This window comes from Argopecten irradians, chromosome 11 (genome assembly GCF_041381155.1).
Source record: "Argopecten irradians isolate NY chromosome 11, Ai_NY, whole genome shotgun sequence".
Taxonomy (NCBI): domain Eukaryota; kingdom Metazoa; phylum Mollusca; class Bivalvia; order Pectinida; family Pectinidae; genus Argopecten; species Argopecten irradians.
The window spans coordinates 19,879,435-19,904,515 of NC_091144.1; the positions used below are offsets into that span (position 1 = coordinate 19,879,435).

Genomic DNA, 25,081 nt, shown 5'->3' on the forward strand with positions numbered 1-25,081 from the left:
CGGTAAAGCTGTGGATATCCCTGTCTGGGGTAAGAGAAATAGTTTATCCCGCTCCAGGTTAGTCAGTAGCTCCTAAGTGACCACAGTTTGGGCTGGAGAAGGTGGTTGTCGAAAGCTACCCATGAGTAGATTTGTTTTTGAGAGACTTTTTTTTAAGTTACATTTATTATAAAACATATTTTATGAATGATATTTGTTTGGAGGTCTCTAAATTCTAATCAAGCACACTATGGTATATACTTATCTATTGTGGCCTGGTTGAGAGGGCAGTATTGTCGAGGGATGGAATAGTGCCTGAGCCGAAGGCAACTATCCCAACACGAAACAATACCATGAGGTAATCAACACGGCCATAGTGGGTTTAGTACATCATCCTCACACGGTATGCATGACTCCTTTTCATTTCATCCCAACAGAAACACTTCATGGAAAGCTTTCTTCATTTCCACATCCTGTAGTTACATTATCAGTACCACATATGAAGTAGATCAATATGGAAATAGCAAACTGTCCTTGTAGAAAAGTAACACTTGTTTTTCCTGTACACCACAGCCTGTCTGCAATCTGGACGACTTGAACCGGTTGTGCGCATTGTTATAATTACGTAGTGTAATAGTGACATCACAATAAATTCTCATTCAGTTTCACGCCATTTCCTTAGTGCCTGCTTCCCTGGGCACTATTGCAAATATTGGTAGTAGCCATGTGTGTAGCCAATCAGAATTTAGTTTTATGTCACTTGATGCACTAATCTGTCATAAACGTTTGATTCTGGGTGAACAGAAACAGCAAATCACAAGGAAAACAGATGTAGTGTTTTTATTCAAAATAAAGGAATGTGAATGTAAATAGAAGATAAAAATAATTTAGCCAGCAATCTTTACTGTGTATCTATACATAAAATCGTCAAATCATATCAAGGCTATTTCATCATGATTAAGACATCACCAAATAGAATTAACATACATCACTATTGGAAGGTAACATGTCTATTTTGTCTGGTTTTCAAATACATTTTTTTTTAAATTATAGGTACTAAGGATATGCCTTTCAGATATGAAAAACCATTGAATAAAGTCTATCTGGATAAGGGAGGATGTAGGTAATGTACTGTAAAACTTATGAATTAGGTTAAAACAAATTTTCATTTATAATGAAATAAAACTCATTCCCCAATATAATAATGTATGCTTATTTCCAATCACTCTATCCACACAACAAACTTTGTATGTAGCGAATTAAATATCAGGTCCCTTGGATTTTGTTATAAGTCGAGTTTTACTGTACATACCAGGTATCAATTAGATATACTGATTATATATAGTTTTGCACAGACTTCTTTACTGAGATTACTGTACTGAACTGAGATGGACATCATTTGTGGAGTAATCTAACCAGGGTTACTTCCCTTTTTTCACATCTATGGTAGAGTTTACAAGAGACATGGAATATGACTTAATACAAAGCTTGATCAGCTGTGAATTTTGTACATGTTTACCCAATATGACAATTACATAATAATATGTAATATACCGGTATATATATAATAATTATACAAGCTAATGGTAAAAATCACAATCATATTACATACTTGCCAACTTTTTGAAATTCACATGAGGGTGATTTTAAAAAGTTAAAACTTTTAACCTCAAGAAAATCTACTTAATAACCCCTTATGAAGAAATTAAAGATTGATTTTTGCATATTTTGACCTGTTCTTTCTAATGGTAAGTAAGATTTTTGAAATTTTGAATATCAAAGAATTTGGACTTGCTAAAATGGCCTAAAATGGGGGTTCAAAATTGGAGAGTCTCCCTCCAAAATACAGAGAATTAGCATGTATGATATTAATACTACAGCTAGCATATAGCTGCATGGGTCTTGTAATTCAAGAAATGATTACCAATGTAATAAATGATTAATTCAAACTCCAATTACATAAGTTTAAAACTAAACTACTGATTTATTCATTAGTTCACAGATAGTTAAAATACATATGATGAAACTTGAAATATAATTTTTTTCATCATATAAAATAATTCATAAAGGTAAAACACAGAAAGAATGATTAATTTACCTGGTGTAAGACAGGTTTATAATGTACAGATTGTCATTCTTAACATAATTATCAAACATTTACTGATTATGTTGTGGATTTCAAAAAATTAATCAACCATTCAATAGGATTGACCTTTGAACATTAATGTTCACAAAATGGCTTCTTGATCATATGACATGAGTACCAGGGTATCCCTAGTTTGGCTTACTGTATTCACAGTAATTAGCGCCCAGGGCGCTTAAAAATTACCACAAAAAGAGAACCAAAGTGTTAGCTGTGGATGAATAAACTTCGGCCATATTTAAACTCTTTCCATACTCATGACACATCACTCTTACATGTAATTATTGATAAAACTATGATGTTGTAAGCATCACACAATTGTGAAACATTAATTGTTTAATCCATTGGATGTGTGTGTGAGTGTGTGTGTGTGTGGTGGGGCGTTTATACAGGGAGGGGTGCCAATTACAACGAATGCGGTAATCTATGTATCAAAGTGACAATAAAATTAACACAAGAACAGAAGCCTCCCATCACCTATAACATAGAAGGTAATTTTCAAATCAAGAATATTATTTACAAAACATTATCCATCATTAAAGCTGACAATGCAAGTTAAAAGATGTACATTTGAGATTAAAAAAAAATAATGAAATTTCTTTTTTCAAAATTTGTTTCTGAGACAGCCCATTGCGTTTCTAAGGACGGGCAGACGCCATTTTGTTTGAACTCTGCTTGGATACGAGATGCCTGCCGACCCCTATATAAAGCGCGTGAATCGACACACGTGCGCTCAGTCATGTACATATACACCTAGCAGTTGTCCACTGTGTATCACCTACTAATACATAAACAAAACACCTTACCTGTGAATATGTGTAGGGCTGGTTTTAGCAAGCAAACATGTCAACTCTTCTAAGCTGTATTTAGAGGTTTCACAAATTTAACTTTCCTCACAAATGAATAAAAATCCTGATAATAATCCGTCCACATATCTCCATGTATGCTATCGTACCCGATGTACTCGACTGGCCACTTGCACGTGACCACCTGCCCCGAACAAGTGACGCTTCCATAAATAAACTACCAAAGGCACACACGTGTACATGTGCGTGTAATATCTAATATGTTGAAGTGTTTTATTTGCTCGTATTTGACATATTTTGGGATCTAGCTGACATTATTACTTCAATGAAACCTTATCAGGTGAGTGCAGTATTTATATTTAGTTTGACAATGTTATCTCCTATTAGAATTTCCGTGTTTGTTTACGTTATAATCAAAATGGATCTCGCACGTGAAAAGAAAGTATGAATTCATTCATTACTTTTAATGTAACTGTATATATCTTTATATGGTTCTTAGAAACTTTATTTGAGAAAACATCGAAAGTACTAACCATTTTATTATCATTACGGCTTGGGTATATAGTGCAGTATTGTTGAACAGCAAGCGTTTGACTGATTGCACGTGTGTGTGGTTCACGCGCTTTATATAGGGGTCGGTACCCGGTGTTGTATCCAAGCAGAGTTAAAACAAAATGGCGACTGCCCGTCCTTAGAAACACAAGAAAATTGAGGAAAAAAACTTTATTATTTTTTTTTATTCTCAAATGTATATTTTTTAACTTGCATTGTCAGCTTTAAAGATGCATCATCGCCGACAGAGCATAATTGGCATTCATCATTAGAACAATAATTGGTGTTTAATCTTGTATATATATGTCTAATTAACACAAAAAATAATATGAGATAATTTATTTTGCTTTTGGTGCATGCGCAATAAGTACTTCATTCCATATAGAATAAAGTGCCACAGATCTTTTTCGGGATGCAATTAATTATTTTTTGTATTTTCAACTTAAAGTAAAATTAGAAGCTCAAACTTTTCAATGGTGGTAATGATGTAAAGTAAGTAACTTTTGTAACTAAAGAAAAATACTAAATTGTCTGCTCCTGTTTTTGATTGTGAAAAAATATCAATAGTCAGCAGTGGAGCATCTTCAAATCAAAAGGTCATCACATGATCTTATGGGGAGCCGATCTTATGGTCAAAGGTCAAATCAATGAAGTAACAATTGTTAGTCATTAGAAATGATATTGAACTTGATATCACAGAAGTTGGTTTAATGTTGGCAAAATGAGGTAAAATTATACACAAACAACAACAACAAAAGTAAAGCAAGAGGCCTATAAGACCTGTAACATATGCCCAGAGAATTCTAACTATCACCACAAATGTGCAATAAAGTGTCTAAATAACCATTGTGATAATAATGTAAAATGAATTTGGTTACATTTGGCATTCTATGTTCAGCTTTGAAGGTGAAAAACACAATATTGATTTTTTACAAAAGTTTTTAAAAGTATTACAATAAACTTCATATATATTGACAAGATTGGGCAGACCACGTTTTTACAGCAGAACTAATATTAATCTAAAGTAAGACATGTTTATAATGAACCTCTTTGTGACCAATGAAATCACTTTATCAACATAGTTCGTTATATACATATTACCGACATCTTTTAGGAACCTTGACAGGAAGGGGCCGTGGTGGCCGAGTGGTTAAGATGTCCCGACATATTACCACAAGCCCTCCACCTCTGGGATGCAGGTTCGAATCCCATGTGGTAACAAATCTTGTTGTGCCTCATTTTGTATAGTTTACTAAAGATCAAACATTTTTTAGATCATATTACATGTACTAGCAAACAAATTACAAAAGATAATTTTTTCTGACATATAAAAGGCATCATACTTGCATATTTCATAGTGGTAGAAAGAATCACATTGTATCACAGGCATAATTTGGCTCTATAGACATATATATATATAATATAAATATGTAATACTGTGACACTGTATTAAACATGCATATATATAGAGAGAAAAATGTCTATAGAGCCAAATGCCTGTGATTGTATCATTACATATTGTATCTAGAGTACTGTATAACATCGATACATTTGTGGATGATTTGTCTCATGCTTTTCAACTTTCAAATTATTTCTTTCTAAAGTAGAAATAGTCGTGATTCATCACTGTAGCAATGTCTCCATTAATGTTTACGACAGAATTACTTGTTTTTATATTCAGATTACATAGTAACCATGAGAACAATAAAAATTTCTACACAACAAAAATGTCACATTAGACAGAAATTGTGGTATTTCTTTTCACTGTACTGTTTAAAGTGAATAGTCGGGCAAAGAAAACCAGTCTAAATGCGTTCATTGGCCTTCCAAAAGTTCTCAATTATTAATACGACGGTCAAGTTATGCTTAGTTTCCCAGTTCTGACCATTTAAGTAAAGAAAAGTTGAAAGCATTGAAAACGAGGCTGCGTGGAAATGTAACCACGGACATAGTGAGCCGGGAGGACGTTTTAGAATTCCCATACTTTAAATTAATTTCTTCGTACGCAGACAGATTTTGGCGAGAGATTTTATTTTTCTATTTCATAAGAAATTATACTGGATACATTCACACCATTTTTACCGACTTTAGCCATCCTTGCCCGACTGTTCACTTTAAAGTATATGTATAGCGTGGATATCATCGAGTTCAACATATTTGTTCTGTATACAATTTTCCATTTTATACAACTTTGTATTACTATAGTTAAGAAAGAAAATATCACACATGTCAATTAATCCAGATTACACAGGAATCCAGTTTTTACAGGTTACACTGTATTTCAAAATTTTTTCTTGATGATGGGCATCTACATGTATCTTTTACACTTGAGTGATCGCATACTGATGATATTATGGCTACGTAGGTTTGCCTGACAGAACACGGCTATGTGAAGCTCACTAGATAGGCTGGGTAAGCTTGGCTGTCATGGAAGATGATGTACATAGATGGGGTAGACACATTATTGGTGGCTGAATCGTAAGTCATACCATTGCCACCTGGCAAGTCAGGAAGATATCTCATTCCGCTATGTCCAGGGCAGGACTGGCCGGTCAGAACACGTGAGTAAAACATGTGCTTCTGTCCACTGCCATCTGGTTGGCAGTATCCCATAGAGTAGGAGGCATTTACAGCGAAGTATACTCCATTACCATAGGCAGTGGCTGAAAGGACAAAGATACAGGTATCACGATATTACATATTCATCTATACTCCGTTACCATAGGCAGTGGCTGAAAGGACAAAGATACAGGTATCACGATATTACATATTCATCTATACTCTGTTACCATAGGCAGTGGCTGAAAGGACAAAGATACAGGTATCACGATATTACATATTCATCTATACTCCGTTACCATAGGCAGTGGCTGTAAGGACAAAGATACAGGTATCATGATATTACATATTCATCTATACTCCGTTACCATAGGCAGTGGCTGTAAGGACAAAGATACAGGTATCACGATATTACATATTCATCTATACTCCTCTACCATAGGCAATGGCTGTAAGAACAAAGATGCAAGTATCATGAAATTACATATTCATCTATACTCCGTTACCATAGGCAGTGGCTGTAAGGACAAAGATACAGGTATCACGATATTACATATTCATCTATACTCTGTTACCTAGGCAGTGGCTGAAAGGACAAAGATACAGGTATCACGATATTACATATTCATCTATACTCCGTTACCATAGGCAGTGGCTGAAAGGACAAAGATACAGGTATCACGATATTTCATATTCATCTATACTCCGTTACCATAGGCAGTGGCTGTAAGGACAAAGATAACAGGTATCATGATATTACATATTCATCTATACTCCGTTACCATAGGCAGTGGCTGAAAGGACAAAGATACAGGTATCATGATATTACATATTCATCTATACTCCGTTACCATAGGCAATGGCTGTAAGGACAAAGATACAGGTATCATGATATTACATATTCATCTATACTCCGTTACCATAGGCAGTGGCTGAAAGGACAAAGATACAGGTATCATGATATTACATATTCATCTATACTCCGTTACCATAGGCAATGGCTGTAAGACAAAGATACAGTATCATGAATATTACATATTCATCTATACTCCGTTACCATAGGCAGTGGCTGTAAGGACAAAGATACAGGTATCACGATATTACATATTCATATATACTCCGTTACCATAGGCAATGGCTGTAAGAACAAAGATACAAGTATCATGATATTACATATTCATCTATACTCCGTTACCATAGGCAATGGCTGTAAGAACAAAGATACAGGTATCATGATATTACATATTCATCTATACTCCGTTACCATAGGCAGTGGCTGTAAGGACAAAGATACAGGTATCATGATATTACATATTCATCTATACTCCGTTACCATAGGCAATGGCTGAAACAACACAAATACAGGTGTCATAATATTATATATTCATCTATACTCCGTTACCATAGGCAGTGGCTGTAAGAACAAAGATACAGGTATCACGATATTACATATTCATCTATACTCCGTTACCATAGGCAATGGCTGTAAGAACAAAGATACAGTTATCATGATATTACATATTCATCTATACTCCGTTACCATAGGCAATGGCTGAAACAACACAAATACAGGTGTCATAATATTATATATTCATCTATACTCCGTTACCATAGGCAGTGGCATGGCTAGGCAGTGCTAAGAACAAAGGATACAGGTATCACAATATTACATATTCATCTATACTCCGTTACCATAGGCAATGGCTGAAACAAAACACAAATACAGGTGTCATAATATTATATTATTTATCTATACTCCGTTACCATAGGCAGTGGCTGTAAGAACAAAGATACAGGTATCATGATATTACATATTCATCTATACTCCGTTACCATAGGCAATGGCTGTAAGAACAAAGATACAAGTATCATGATATTACATATTCATCTATACTCCGTTACCATAGGCAATGGCTGAAACAACACAAATACAGGTGTCATAATATTATATATTCATCTATACTCCATTACCATAGGCAGTGGCTGAAAGGACAAAGATACAGGTATCATGATATTACATATTCATCTATACTCCGTTACCATAGGCAGTGGCTGAAAGGACAAAGATACAGGTATCATGATATTACATATTCATCTATACTCCGTTACCATAGGCAGTGGCTGTAAGGACAAAGATACAGGTGTCATGATATTACATATTCATCTATACTCCGTTACCATAGGCAGTGGCTGAAAGGACAAAGATACAGGTATCATGATATTACATATTCATCAATTTGTTTCAATTCTTATCAGGTCTTTTTGAAATAATCTATACTTAATGTTTCAGTATTTTAAAATATGTACATTGTAAATTCTCATACACCAACTTTTTTCAAGTGTGTTACATTTTGCCTGTGATAAGAAATCGAGTCATTGAATTGTCTTTGAAGTGTTTCAAATACAGGTGAAGTTAAAAACCATAGAGTTAACACATATTTAGTAGCTGTGAAAAAGTTATTATCAATTAAAATGCGGAATTAATCAGTTCATTTACATTAAAGGTACTGACCATTTTTGCCACAATAACCACGATCGAAGCCCTTCCTCGCTATCTTCTCCACGGTGTCGGGGGAAGTACCATGCCATAGCCATTTTTCTGGATTCTGTCGATTTCGAGTGACTAGTTCCTGTTTCTTGGCACTGTACTGTTGGTAAAGAGATTTATTTTGGATCCTTTGAATCTGAAAGAAACAGCAAAACCTTTAACTACTTAATTCTTACCTAATATCCCTTCTTAGATGTCAACAGTTAGCTACTTCCAGCTAATTCTGGTACATATGTACCTTATAACTTTAGTTTATGACTTCATTCGTTTTTGCATATTATAGAGTTACCTGCTATTGTGGGTAGGTATTGACCATGACATCATTAGTTAGCGAGAATAACGTCATATTTTTCAAAGAAAATTACAAAGTTTTGTTCACAAAGAAATGACATCACAATCAATACCTGTACCTTCCCACAAGGGGGATAACTCTGTAATGTGCAAAGATGGACTTCTAACTTTGAAATGAGGTAAGACTTTTCCAATGTCATTTGATATAGATTACAAGGCTGCTGTTGCCATGACATCCAGTTCTCCTATGAGATTCTAGCTATAAAGCTCCAATGAGTAATAGGTGGAAAAACTTACACTTTTCCCTAGCTTCTAAAAATCTTCATTTTGTCTGTAATTTGCACGTATTTAATCAATTTTGAGTTTTAAATAAAATATCTATAAATCTAAGTACCGGTATTTGTTATTTTTGTGTCCATAATAAAAGTATATAATTAGTCAGATGACCTAAAAAGCAAATTTTGATTGAAATATTTGAAAATTTCTTAACGTATTTGACTGTTCCAGAAAGTAAGAACTCCCACCTCTCCACCAGAAGAATCAATTTTTTAAATGTATCAATTCACCTAGATTTTTAAATCTACATGTGTAGTGTATACCAACTCATCTTAGGAATAAGTACAAGTAAATGCGTATAGTTTTAAATTTTTCATGGGAATGAAAAAGCAAATCAGAATAACATTCTCAAAGAAAAGCAGGAAAAAGATTGGCTTTCTTGTGTTTCTGCTTTCAAATGGGGCTGCAGTGGCCGAGTGGTTAAGATTTCCCAACCTATTACAACAAACCTGTGGGTCACGAGTTCGAATCCTATGTAGGTTCTGACCAAAGGCCGGTGAGTTTTTTTCCAAGGACTCCAACTTTTCTCAACCTACTACACCTGGCATGCCCTAAATAACTCACAGACTAGCTGTTGGTAAGACTCTAAACCAAATAATCTAAGCCTACTTAAAACAGAAGTGATCTCATTTTCTACTCTCGGCTGATTATTGCTTAAATGTAATCTTGGGGGGAAAAAAGCAGAAACACAGGTCTCATAAACCTTTTTGTTTTCTACTCTAGATATTTACATAAGGACACATTTCTATTGCTGTTCAATTCTGTCAGGAATCAATGACTGACAAAATTAGGGTTTTGTTCAGGTAGTCACACTCTATCTATGGCATTTTTTTGTCATTTTAATCTTAATTTTTGTTGATGCTTTATTACAATAGATTACATTTGTGAATTCTATCCAAAAAAATTGTGGTTTAGAGTCAAACTAAGGGAGATAATCCTTGCCGAAGAAACCAAAGTCAACCAGGTTTTAGTTTTATCACAAATAACAAACCAGCAGCCAATACCTGGCAACTGCCCCCCATGGGATTCAAACTCGCAACCCAGAGATGAGGGGCTTGTGGTAATATGTTCGGACATCTTAACCCCTCGGCAACCTCGACCCAGACACTCGGCTACACTCATTTAACATGGACTATACCTTGATGATCTGTTGTTTATGGCCATACATCTGATTATGGTGATACTGGTGAGGTGAGAATAGCGGCTGATTCAGGAAGGGATGCAAGCCTGCCTAGATAGTAAAAAGCATGCACTGAATGTAGAGACATTTACATCATATTTTATATCAACAAGCGCTAGAAATGTCTTCAAGTTTGATAGAATATTTCCCTTCCTTGAGGGTATGGGAGAAAAATGAATATTCCATACCTTGAAGGTATGACTAAGAAGAATGCCAAACCCTCAGCAAGCCTCCGGTTGTGCTTTCATTGTCATACCCTCTAGGTAGGGAAATATATCAGATACAAAAGAAAAGGATGAGATAGTAGTCTCAAAAGAAGCATTCTCACATTGTTCCAGATAATTTTTGGAGGGGTGGGTAATTGTACTTTCACTTTTGAATCGGGAGGGGTACAACTTTGACTTTAGTTCAAACCCAAAAGTTAACGTAGACGTGTTGGGGAAAATTATGTGGTTACAGTATAAAGTAATTGATGAACAAGCTAGCTTAACAGTGATCGTCTTTCCAATTCACAGCGATTGATTCATGTGTTTACTAAGACGGACATTAACGCAAACAGTAACCTAATTTAATATCTTAAAACAAGAGGCCGATTGGGCCTGTATCACTCACCTATTTCAGGCTAAGAACACAAGCTACCAACTTGAAGGCATTAGATTTGAACTTGGTCTATTTATTTCTACAGAAGGATTTTATAGAATTTGCTTTATTTCCCGTATAGGGCCCCACCCCTCTGGCTCCTGGGAGATCAGCCCCATCGTTTATGCAAAATTGGTTCCCCTTCACCCATTAAGCTTCAGATTAACTTAAGAAATCAATCCCTTCATTCCTACAGAAGAAGAAGGTTTTAAAGAATTTGCTCTATTTCCCCTATTGAGTCCCTGGGGGACCAGATCCAAAGTTTATACAAGATTAGTTCCCCTTCACCCAAGGAAACTTCAGACTAAATTAGAAATTAATCCCTTTATTCCTACAGAAGAAGAAGTATTTCAAAGAATTTACTATATTTCCCCTGTTAGGCCCCGCCCCTCAGCCCCTGGGGGACCAGACCCATCGTTTATACAAGATTGGTTCCCCTTCACCCAAGGAAGCTTCAGACCAAATTAGAACAAAATCCCTTCATTCGATCCTACAGAAGAAGAAGGATTTTAAAGAATTTGCTATATTTCCCCTAATGGGCCCCGCCCCTCTGGCCCCTTGGGGTCTCCAAAAGAAGACTTTGTAGGCCTGTGATTAGTCTCTAGAAATGCCTTTAGTTTTACTATGACATATGCAAGGGGTGGATAAAGTCAGGGATAGTAACCCCTGGAGTATCAGGATGAGACAGAATATGAAAGTACAGGAAGGACAAAGATGACACTATATGCCCCCTCTCCATTGGATAATAACTGGTCCATACAAATATATAACTAACCAAATGAATACAATAAGCAGTCCCCATGTTTAATGAACATTCCTTATCTTCAGAAATCTACCTGTCCTGAAATTTTCCACTGGAAATTATCATTAACAGAAGTTTAATGGAAAATATGAAAATTATGTGAAATTGAACCCAGATCATTCATCTTAACTTGAGACTTGAGTGTTCTCATGCTTTTGGTCTTTTAAACCAGAATTTTCAGAAGAAAACATGCGATTGACACACACATTTGAAGATGAAAGTTTTTAAGGCTAAAACATCATTGCAAGAAGAATCATGTCAGGTTTTTTACGAAGGCTTTAGCAGGATCCGAGGCTTTTGAGAAGAAATTGCATACACATAATTTCCATATTTACAGAATCGTCCCATAGGTCTGAGATTTCTTAGTTAAACCCTCAAGGAGAATTTGATTGTTACCTGCTGAACAAAAGCTCCTTGGGCTGTGGCTTGGAATGCCTTTACTGTATCTTGGTACTCCTTGTCATTAGGCGAGAGGTTCACCAACTTGTAAGTATCTTTTCCCATTGGTGACCATGTGGATGGTAGTTGTATTCCAACTGGAGGACATATATCATATGAAAGAGATTTGTACTGAGAAACAGTTTCACAAACAGGCTTATCTTAGCTTTTAAGTGCTAGCAAGCATTGAATGTTATATATGAAAATTATTATATATCAAAATCTCAATGAATGTGTTCTACTACTGTTGTGCTTTGACACTACCCATATGACACTGGACTTTTGTGACCTTTGACACTACCCATGTGACACAGAACTTTCATGACTTTTGACACTACCTATGAGACACTGAACCTTCATGACCTTTGACACAGCCCATGTGACATTGAACCTTTGTGACTTTTAGTACTAAGCAAGTTCCAATAAACCATTATGCCATTTTAAAAATCTCATAATCATACCTGATGATCGTGCCATGAGGTCTCTTCTTTCTACCTTAAATTTCTTGTGTGGAGAATCTTTCACATATTCCTCCATTTTATGAAAGTCTATGACGTAAGTGACTCCACTGCTATCATGGACCTTTGTCTGAGCATTCTTAGCCTTGTAAGCATTCTCAATGTTCATGTTGACCACTGCGTTGAACTTGTACCTTTTTCCGGCGTCTTCATATACCCACTGAACATAGTCTGCCACTGTTTTTGCCTTCTCCACCTGGTCCTTCTGCTGCTTAAATTCATAGAGCTTATGCTGGATTTCCTGGAGTAAACTCGTTGTTTGTGCATATCGCCCTTGAAGAGTTATTTCCCCTCTTCTCTGATTTATATCTAAGTAAACATTTTTTCTAGAACCAAGGCGATAAAGTTCATCAATCTGAAATAAAGAGAAGACTTCTACAAACAAACTGCAGTCATAACTGTGCATAATCTAACCCCTCTTCACATGTTATCATTTCATTTTCATTTTCTTTCATTTCTTTTATTCATTTTGTAATATCTTGGTAACAAACTTTATACTAACAAGAGGCCTAGGGGGCCTGTATCGCTCACCTGGTTTGTAATGCCAAGTCATCTTCTGAATATATGTTCATTGCTTCTTTTCTGAAGGAATTTGAATATTTACCTTTAATTCCTCTCTTGGGCACCACTATTTCTGCTCAAGGGGGTCAAAGCCAATTTATACAAATTCTGTTACCCTTCCCCCAAGGATGTTTCTGGGCCAATTTGGTTACAATCCATGCAGAACTCTCGGACTAGTAGCAATTTATAGGATTTACCTCTATTTCCCCTCTTGGGCCACTCCCTCCTGCCCCAAAGGGGTCAGAGCCAAAATTTATACAAACTCTGTTCCCTTTCCCCCAAGGATGTTTCTGACCAAATTTGGTTACAATCCATGCAGAACTCTATGACTAGTAGTGATTTAAAGGAAATGTTGTCAGACTGACGGACAGCAGACGCCGCGCCATAACATAAGCTCACCAGCCCTTTGGACCATGTGCGCTAAAAATCTGTTGCTATTTTTTGTCACTTAAAATAATATTTGTTCACATCACATACCTGATATTGGTTCATCATTTTGATGTCCTCCTGATAAGAAGATGGCACTTTTTCTTTTTTGAATTCCAATTGGCATGCCTGATCAATGCGTGATTTAGCTTTCCGAATATCGCTTTGAGAATCGCTCCACATCAAAAACTGGACCTTGTCAGGGACTGGAGAAGAGGATGGCCGTGACCTACGACTTTTGTATTTTGTCCTTGTTTCCTTGGATTTGTGTGTTTCTTTTTTATCTATTGATAAAGATCAAACAAGTTAGATAATCAAATTAGATAAAGGTAACTCAGGTTAGATAAATAACAATCAAGTTAGATAAACATCAATCAAGTAAGAATGTTTCCTAAATCTCAACCCGAGACTCTTTAACCACCTTCCATGGGTTATTTAGTTGGGTGCCAATGTAGAAGAACAGGGAAAAACATTCCTGTCGAGTGCCCCGACCAGAAATCGAACCTGGGTCTCCGGCGTGGAAATCTATGGCTCTACTGACTGAGCCAAAGAAGCATGCTCCGTCAGCTGAGTGACAAAGACTTATTTAACACTATGTACAAACCACAGCGACCCGCTCCTATTACAGTAGAAACTACTGTTAAAATTGTGGTTTGAAGTGGTGAGGCTACACACAAACAAAAAGTTTTCCTAGAAAGTGATAGTGCAGAAACTATCAATTATCTAATTCATCAGGGCCCAACAAGTCAAGTCTTTAGATGGCAGCCATTTTGATTGAGCATGGCCTCACCACTTCAAACTACATGATTCCTGACGTTGAACTATTAAAGCAAGAATCACAGATCCATAGCAGTACCTTTGGACCAAGAATGTCTCTGTGTTGCTGCAGCTTGTGTTCCCCCTAGGTGGCGCTTGAGTTGTGTTTTGAAGACATCCACCATATCGGCCTGATATATGACAACACGAACCTTCTTTAGATAGCGGAGCTGTCCTGAGTACTGCCCTATGGAGGTGAAAATGGCGCTTGCTACAACGTTGGCGGGGCAACCGACTTGTCCTATGTTTTTTAAACAGATCAATTTCAGTATACATATTATTATAGATGATTAGTTTTATGTTAGAACAGCTTTATTCAAGAATAAGTTTATTTTTGTGGTGTTTTTGTCTGCACTATTCTGTATTTGTATATTACAGAGTTATCTGACCTTGTGCGTATGGATTGATTGTGACATCAAGTGTGGAGCACAATTTTTTTTTTTAGAGAAAAAGATGTTTCTTTATGGAATAATGACATCACAATCACTACCTACCCACAAGGAAGGAATGGTGAGTTTGGGTGGTGTGGAGGGAGATATATGAGGATAGGGGAGAGGAGTTAGGGAATGGGTACTGGGGGTTTGGGGTGGTAGGCTGGTGGGGGTTTGGTTTGAGGTGAAAGGGGTGGGTTTTAGTTGGTGAAAGGGGTGGGGTTTTAGTTGGTGGGAGGGGGTAGGAGTTGAAATTGGGGTTTTGTTGGGGATTAGTCAAAGCTAAAACATCCTGTGTACACAAGGTATGTTATTTGCTTTTAAGATGCAATGTTTAGATTAAGAAATTTATTGAACTGGGCCTTCCCAAATGTGAAACAACCATTTCTTGACTCTCTGTAGCTGAAATGTATCTTATTCAACCTCAAAGCACGTTAATAATCACTTAATGTTTGGGTTATCAACCATTTGAACAAATGTAGGCACCAGGTAACAAAACTATAGACAATAACTATAAGGAAGAAAAAAGAGTACCAGGACAGCAAACACTTAAACATTATATTGTTGCTTTGAATATGTTTTTTATTGTGTACTTTCTTTATTTCTTATTTATTTATTAATCCTTTACTTGGCTGTATGTGTGCGTTGTTGTTGTTATTTTTTATTTTATGACGTTGGAAATGCTTTAATGAACTTACCTGTGCCAAGAGCAGGCAATGTGAGTGAGGTACACCTGAGGCGGTCAGCCTCTCTCAGACAGCCAGACACTGCCTGTGCCAGATCGTCTGGACGTGAACAAGACCTGACGTGGATGATATACCGACACGATAAATTACCACCAGAGGTCGCCACCAAGCCTTTGGACTGGAAATCCCCTCCTATTATAAAGAGAACAAGTATTTCTGTCACTTTGATTGCAATCTCTCATATTAAATCATTATTTTTTGAATTTAAGAAAGTGAATATTGCAAAGAAAGTATCTATACATGCGTATCATGATATTAACAATTTCACCACTGAACATTCATAATGAACTGTTCCAACTTTTGAATTACAAGAGCTCAAATGTGTCTTCAGGGGGGGGGGGGAGGATGAGTTAAAGGTTAAATGCACTTTTCAATATTTCAGATATCAATATTTCAGATATCAAATTTCACAAATAAAAAAAAAAATAATAAGCTCATTTAATTATTCAAGTAGAAGTGCAGTATTAAAAGTTTAAACCACAGAAGGCTAGTTATAATTTACAGTCAAACCTGTTTATAAAGACCACCCAAGGGACAAGGACAAGTGGTCTCTATACACAGGTTTAATTTTACTTTTGGGACCATAAAAGAAAATGGTATTAATAGACAGGTAGTTATACAAAAGGGGTCGCTATGGCAGGTTTGACTGTACTTCAAATTTTATGAAATTATAAAAAAAACACCTTTTTTCCTGGATATTGTGGGCATATCTATCTATATTCAACTTATTTATCCTTCATTCGTCATACTGTATTATTCTAGAAACAGCAGAGCTCATATTAATGTCTCCTTAGCAGTGAAAAAGGTATAACCATAAAAGTCTATAAAGCTTTGAAGAAGTTAAAACCATTCTACTTGTTGTAGTTGAGGTCTTTCTGACAATGCATCAAGCTAAGTGGTATATTGCTGCTAGTATTGACCAGGGTTACACATATATCTAGCGGAGTGGTATATTGCTGCTAGTATTGACAAGGATTACACATACATCTAGCCAGGAGGTATATTGTTGCTAGTATTGACCAGGGTTACACATATATATAGCCAAGTGACATATTGCTGCTGGTATTGACCAGAGTTACACATATATCTAGGGGAGTGGTATATTGCTGCTAGTATTGACCAGGGTTACACATATATCTAGCCAGGTGGTATATTGCTGCTAGTATTGACCAGGGTTACACATACATCTAGCGGAGTGGTATATTGCTGCTAGTATTGACAAGGGTTACACATACATCTAGCAGAGTGGTATATTGCTGCTAGTATTGACCAGGGTTACACATACATCTAGCCAGGTGGTATATTGCTGCTAGTATTGACCAGGGTTACACATACATCTAGCCAGGTGGTATATTGCTGCTAGTATTGACCAGGGTTACACATACATCTAGCAGAGTGGTATATTGCTGCTAGTATTGACCAGGGTTACACATACATCTAGCGGAGTGGTATATTGCTGCTAGTATTGACCAGGGTTACACATACATCTAGCGGAGTGGTATATTGCTGCTAGTATTGACCAGGGTTACACATACATCTAGCCAGGTGGTATATTGCTGCTAGTATTGACCAGGGTTACACATACATCTAGCGGAGTGGTATATTGCTGCTAGTATTGACCAGGGTTACACATATATCTAGCCGAGTGGTATATTGCTGCTAGTATTGACCAGGGTTACACATACATCTAGCGGAGTGGTATATTGCTGCTAGTATTGACCTGGGTTACACATACATCTAGCGGAGTGGTATATTGCTGCTAGTATTGACCAGGGTTACACATACATCTAGCGGAGTGGTATATTGCTGCTAGTATTGACCAGGGTTACACATATATCTAGCGGAGTGGTATATTGCTGCTAGTATTGACCAGGGTTACACATATATCTAGCCAGGTAAGTGTATATTGCTGCTAGTATTGACCAGGGTTACAATACATCTAGCGAGTGGTATATTGCTGCTAGTATTGACCAGGGTTACACATATATCTGCTAGTGGTATATTGCTGCTAGTATTGACCAGGGTTACACATACATCTAGCGGAGTGGTATATTGCTGCTAGTATTGACCAGGGTTACACATACATCTAGCGGAGTGGTATATTGCTGCTAGTATTGACCAGGGTTACACATACATCTAGCGGGTGGTATATTGCTGCTAGTATTGACCAGGGTTACACATACATCTAGCCAGGTGGTATATTGCTGCTAGTATTGACCTGGGTTACACATACATCTAGCCAGGTGGTATATTGCTGCTAGTATTGACCAGGGTTACACATATATCTAGCCAGGTGGTATATTGCTGCTAGTATTGACACCTGGGTTACACATACATCTAGCCAGGTGGTATATTGCTGCTAGTATTGACCAGGTTACACATACATCTAGCCAGGTGGTATATTGCTGCTAGTATTGACCAGGGTTACACATACATCTAGCCAGGTGGTATATTGCTGCTAGTATTGACCAGGGTTACACATACATCTAGCAGAGTGGTATATTGCTGCTAGTATTGACCAGGGTTACACATATACATCTAGCCAGGTGGTATATTGCTGCTAGTATTGACCAGGGTTACACATACATCTAGCGGAGTGGTATATTGCTGCTAGTATTGACCAGGGTTACACATACATCTAGCGGAGTGGTATATTGCTGCTAGTATTGACCAGGGTTACACATACATCTAGCGGAGTGGTATATTGCTGCTAGTATTGACCAGGGTTACACATACATCTAGCGGAGTGGTATATTGCTGCTAGTATTGACCAGGGTTACACATACATCTAGCGGGAGTGGTATATTGTGCTAGTATTGCTGCTAGCGAGTGGTATTGCTAGTATTGACCAGGGTTACACATACATCTAGCGGAGTGGTATATTGCTGCTAGTATTGACCAGGGTTACACATACATCTAGCGGAGTGGTATATTTGCTGCTAGTATTGACCTTGGTTACACATACATCTAGCGGACAGTGGTATATTGCTGCTAGTATTGACCTTGGTTACACATACATCTAGCGGAGTGGTATATTGCTGCTAGTATTGACCAGGGTTACACATACATCTAGCTAAGTGGTATATTGCTGCTAGTATTGACCTTGGGTTACACATACATCTAGCGGAGTGGTATATTGCTGCTAGTATTGACCTTGGTTACACATACATCTAGCGGAGTGGTATATTGCTGCTAGTATTGACCAGGGTTACACATACATCTAGCGGAGTGGTATATTGCTGCTAGTATTGACCAGGGTTACACATACATCAAGCTAAGTGGTATATTGCTGCTAGTATTGACCAGGGTTACACATACATCTAGCGGATGTGGTATATTGCTGCTATTGACCAGGGTCACACATACATCTAGCGGAGTGGTATATTGCTGCTAGTATTGACCAGGGGTTACACATATATATAGCCAGAGTGGTATATTGCTGCTAGTATTGACCAGGGTTACACATTACATCTAGCAGGAGGTGGTATATTGCTGCTAGTATTTAGAGGGTTACACATACATCTAGCGGAGTGGTATATTGCTGCTAGTATTGACCTGGGTTACACATACATCTAGCCGGAGTGGTATATTGCTGCTAGTATTGACCTTGGTTACACATATATCTAGCAGGTGTATATTGCTGCTAGTATTGACCAGGTTACACATACATCTAGCGGAGTGGTATATTGCTGCTAGTATTGACCAGGGTTACACATACATCTAGCGAGTGGTATTGCTAGCTTGAGTGGTATATTGCTGCTAGTATTGACCAGGGTTACACTATACATCTAGCGGAGTGGTATATTGCTGCTAGTATTGACCAGGGGTTACACATACATCTAGCGGAGTGGTATATTGCTGCTAGTATTGACCTGGTTACACATACATCTAGCGTATTGAGTGGTATATTGCTGCTCAGTATTGACCAGGGTTACACATACATCTAGCGGAGTGGTATATTGCTGCTAGTATTGACCTTGGTTACACATACATCTAGCAGAGTGGTATATTGCTGCTAGTATTGACCTAGGGTTACACATACATCTAGCGGGAGTGGTATATTGCTGCTAGTATTGACCAGGGTTACACATACATCTAGCGGAGTGGTATATTGCTGCTAGTATTGACCTTGGTTACACAAACATCTAGCGGAGTGGTATATTGCTGCTAGTATTGACCTGGGTTACACATACATCTAGCGGAGTGGTATATTGCTGCTAGTATTGACCAGGGTTACACATATACATCTAGCCAAGTGGTATATTGCTGCTAGTATTGACCAGGGTTACACATACATCTAGCTAGGTGGTATATTGCTGCTAGTATTGACCAGGTTACACATATATCTAGCAGAGTGGTATATTGCTGCTGTATTGACCAGGGTTACACATATATCTAGCAGAGTGGTTATATTGCTGCTAGTATTGACCAGGGTTACACATACATCTAGCGGAGTGGTATATTGCTGCTAGTATTGACCAGGGTTACACATACATCTAGCCGGAGTGGTATATTGCTGCTAGTATTGACCAGGGTTACACATACATCTAGCGGAGTGGTATATTGCTGCTAGTATTGACCAGGGTTACACATACATCTAGCGGAGTGGTATATTGCTGCTAGTATTGACCAGGGTTACACATACATCTAGCTAAGTGGTATATTGCTGCTAGTATTGACCAGGGTTACACATACATCTAGCGGAGTGGTATATTGCTGCTAGTATTGACCAGGGTTACACATACATCTAGCAGAGTGGTATATTGCTGCTAGTATTGACCAGGGTTACACATACATCTAGCAGAGTGGTATATTGCTGCTAGTATTGACCAGGGTTACACATACATCTAGCCAAGTGATATATTGCTGCTAGTATTGACCAGGGTTACACATATATCTAGCCAAGTGATATATTGCTGCTAGTATTGACCAGGGTTACACATACATCTAGCGGAGTGGTATATTGCTGCAAGTATTGGCCAGGGTTACACATACAGCTAGCCAGGTGGTATATTGCTGCTAGTATTGGCCAGGGTTACACATACAGCTAGCCAGGTGGTATATTGCTGCTAGTATTGGCCAGGGTTACACATACATCTAGCGGAGTGGTATATTGCTGCTAGTATTGACCTTGGTTACACATACATCTAGCGGAGTGGTATATTGCTGCTAGTATTGGACACAGGGTTACACATACATCTAGCGGAGTGGTATATTGCTGCTAGTAGTGATTGTTACACATACATCTAGCGGAGTGGTATATTGCTGCTAGTAATGGCCATACACATACATCTAGCGGAGTGGTATATTGCTGCTAGTATTGACCAGGGTTACATATACATCTAGCGGAGTGGTATATTGCTGCTAGTATTGACCAGGGTTACACATACTAGCAGATAAGTGGTTATTGCTGCTAGTATTGACCAGGGTTACACATACATAGCAGCGGAGTGGTATATTGCTGCTAGTATTGACCAGGGTTACACATACATCTAGCGGAGTGGTATATTGCTGCTAGTATTGACCAGGGTTACACATACATCTAGCAGAGTGGTATATTGCTGCTAGTATTGACCAGGGTTACACATACATCTAGCGGAGTGGTATATTGCTGCTAGTATTGACCAGGGTTACACATACATCTAGCGGAGTGGTATATTGCTGCTAGTATTGACCAGGGTTACACATACATCTAGCGGAGTGGTATATTGCTGCTAGTATTGCAGGGTTACACATAATTGCTAGCCGAGTGGTATTGCTGCTAGTATTGGCCAGGGTTACACATACAGCTAGCCAGGTGGTATATTGCTGCTAGTATTGGCCAGGGTTACACATACATCTAGCCGATTGGTATATTGTTGCTAGTATTGACCTGGTTACACATACATCTAGCGGAGTGGTATATTGCTGCTAGTATTGACCAGGGTTACACATACATCTAGCGGAGTGGTATATTGCTGCTAGTATTGGACCAGGGTTACACATACATCAGCGGAGTGGTATATTGCTGCTAGTATTGACCAGGGTTACACATACATCTAGCCAGGTGGTATATTGCTTGCTAGTATTGACCTGGTTACACATACATCTAGCGGAGTGGTATATTGCTGCTAGTATTGACCAGGGTTACACATACATCTAGCGGAGTGGTATATTGCTGCTAGTATTGACCAGGGTTACACATACATCTAGCCGATTGGTATATTGCTGCTAGTATTGACCAGGGTTACACATACATCTAGCCGATTGGTATATTGCTGCTAGTATTGACAAGGGTTACACAGACATCTAGCGGAGTGGTATATTGCTCTTAGTATTGACCAGGGTTACACATACATCTAAAGGAGTGGTATATTGCTGCTAGTATTGACCAGGGTTACACATATATCTAGCCAGGTGGTATATTGCTGCTAGTATTGACCAGAGTTACACATACATCAAGCTAAGTGGTATATTGCTGCTAGTATTGACAAGGATTACACATATATCTAGCGGAGTGGTATATTGCTGCTAGTATTGACCTTGGTTACACATACATCTAGCGGAGTGGTATATTGCTGCTAGTATTGACCAGGGTTACACATACATCTAGCGGAGTGGTATATTGCTGCTAGTATTGACCAGGGTTACACATACATCTAGCGGAGTGGTATATTGCTGCTAGTATTGACCTGGGTTACACATATATCTAGCCAGGTGGTATATTGCTGCTAGTATTGACCAGGGTTACACATATATCTAGCCAAGTGATATATTGCTGCTAGTATTGACCAGGGTTACACATACATCTAGCGGAGTGGTATATTGCTGCTAGTATTGACCTGGGTTACACATATATCTAGCCAGGTGGTATATTGCTGCTAGTATTGACCAGGGTTACACATACATCTAGCCAGGTGGTATATTGTTGCTAGTATTGACCAGGGTTACACAAATATCTAGCGGAGTGGTATATTGCTGCTAGTATTGACAAGGGTTACACATACATCTAGCCAGGTGGTATATTGCTCCTAGTATTGACCTTGGTTACACATATATCTAGCCAGGTGGTATATTGTTGCTAGTATTGACCTGGGTTACACACACATCTAGCGGAGTGGCATATTGCTGCTAGTATTGACAAGGGTTACACATACATCTAGCGGAGTGGTATATTGTTGCTAGTATTGACCTGGGTTACACACACATCTAGCCAGGTGGTATATTGCTCCTAGTATTGACCTTGGTTACACATACATCTAGCCAGGTGGTATATTGCTGCTAGTATTGACCTTGGTTACACATACATCTAGCGGAGTGGTATATTGCTGCTAGTATTGACCAGGGTTACACATACATCTAGCGGAGTGGTATATTGCTGCTAGTATTGACCAGGGTTACATATACATCTAGCGGAGTGGTATATTGCTGCTAGTATTGACCAGGGTTACACATACATCTAGCGGAGTGGTATATTGCTGCTAGTATTGACCAGGGTTACACATACATCTAGCGGAGTGGTATATTGCTGCTAGTATTGGCCAGGGTTACACATATATCTAGCCAGGTGGTATATTGCTGCTAGTATTGACCTGGGTTACACATATATCTAGCCAGGTGGTATATTGCTGCTACTATTGACCTGGGTTACACATACATCTAGCGGAGTGGTATATTGCTGCTAGTATTGACCTTGGTTACACATACATCTAGCGGAGTGGTATATTGCTGCTAGTATTGACCAGGGTTACACATACATCTAGCAGAGTGGTATATTGCTGCTAGTATTGACCTTGGTTACACAAACATCTAGCGGAGTGGTATATTGCTGCTAGTATTGACCTTGGTTACACAAACATCTAGCGGAGTGGTATATTGCTGCTAGTATTGACCACGGTTACACATACATCTAGCGGAGTGGTATATTGCTGCTAGTATTGACCAGGGTTACACATACATCTAGCTAAGTGGTATATTGCTGCTAGTAATGACCTTGGTTACACATATATCTAGCGGAGTGGTATATTGCTGCTAGTATTGACCTTGGTTACACATACATCTAGCGGAGTGGTATATTGATGCTAGTATTGACCTGGGTTACACATACATCTAGCGAGTGGTATATTGCTGCTAGTATTGACCTGGGTTACACATATATCTAGCCGGGTGGTATATTGCTGCTAGTATTGACCAGGGTTACACATACATCTAGCGGAGTGGTATATTGCTGCTAGTATTGACCAGGGTTACACATACATCTAGCCAGGTGGTATATTGCTGCTAGTATTGACCAGGGTTACACATACATCTAGCGGAGTGGTATATTGCTGCTAGTATTGACCTTGGTTACACATACATCTAGCGGAGTGGTATATTGCTGCTAGTATTGACCAGGGTTACACATACATCTAGCGGAGTGGTATATTGCTGCTAGTATTGACCAGGGTTACACATATATCTAGCCAGGTGGTATATTGCTGCTAGTATTGACCAGAGTTACACATACATCAAGCCAAGTGATATATTGCTGCTAGTATTAACCAGGGTTACACATACATCTAGCGGAGTGGTATATTGCTGCTAGTATTGACCAGGGTTACACATACATCTAGCCAGGTGGTATATTGCTGCTAGTATTGACCAGGGTTACACATACATCTAGCCAGGTGGTATATTGTTGCTAGTATTGACCAGGGTTACACATACATCTAGCGGAGTGGTATATTGCTGCTAGTATTGACCAGGGTTACACATACATCTAGCGGAGTGGTATATTGCTGCTAGTATTGACCAGGGTTACACATACATCTAGCGGAGTGGTATATTGCTGCTAGTATTGACCAGGGTTACACATACATCTAGCGGAGTGGTATATTGCTGCTAGTATTGACCAGGGTTACACATACATCTAGCGGAGTGGTATATTGCTGCTAGTATTGACCAGGGTTACACATACATCTAGCCGAGTGGTATATTGCTGCTAGTATTGACCAGGGTTACACATACATACTTCTTGCATTACACTCCACTTGTAGTTGCTGTCCTCCTGCCTTTAGAATGGCTTTAGCCACTGCACCTGTAGTTAGAATTAAGGAAACTCCATAGCAACAGCTTATCATCCAAGTTAACATAACCACTTGTTATAAGTTCTTGATTTGAACGAAATGTCTTTGTTTAAAATGATCACTTTCATCTCTTTTAACCACCATATCAGATAACTTTCCACAGGCTTGGATATGTGAAAATTGGCAATTTTGTCAACCAAGATAAACATTTCTGAGACAGCTTAAAAAAGACAATTTTGTCTTTGCATATTACAGTTATCTCCCTT

General features: G+C 38.2%; 1 protein-coding gene across 4 annotated transcripts in view; it reads right to left on the reverse strand.

Annotated features, from left to right (window-relative positions):
• Positions 1-804: 804 nt before the first annotated feature.
• LOC138334939 (protein mono-ADP-ribosyltransferase PARP14-like) overlaps positions 805-25,081 on the reverse strand; it is a 68,260-nt gene continuing 43,983 nt past the window's right edge. Inside the window, exons 18-26 of one of the 4 annotated variants that reach the window (XM_069283808.1) lie at positions 24,761-24,826; positions 15,724-15,903; positions 14,635-14,835; positions 13,830-14,062; positions 12,735-13,146; positions 12,232-12,371; positions 10,353-10,445; positions 8,552-8,723; positions 805-6,143 (exon numbers count right to left, since the gene is read on the reverse strand). In XM_069283808.1, the coding sequence (XP_069139909.1) occupies positions 5,866-6,143; positions 8,552-8,723; positions 10,353-10,445; positions 12,232-12,371; positions 12,735-13,146; positions 13,830-14,062; positions 14,635-14,835; positions 15,724-15,903; positions 24,761-24,826 (1,775 nt within the window). In that variant the 3' untranslated portion in view covers positions 805-5,865. Of the gene's footprint in view, positions 6,144-8,188; positions 8,230-8,551; positions 8,724-9,175; positions 9,210-10,352; positions 10,446-12,231; positions 12,372-12,734; positions 13,147-13,829; positions 14,063-14,634; positions 14,836-15,723; positions 15,904-24,760; positions 24,827-25,081 lie in introns of those variants that run through there. The other 3 variants (XM_069283810.1, XM_069283811.1, XM_069283809.1) reach the window with 3 other exon arrangements.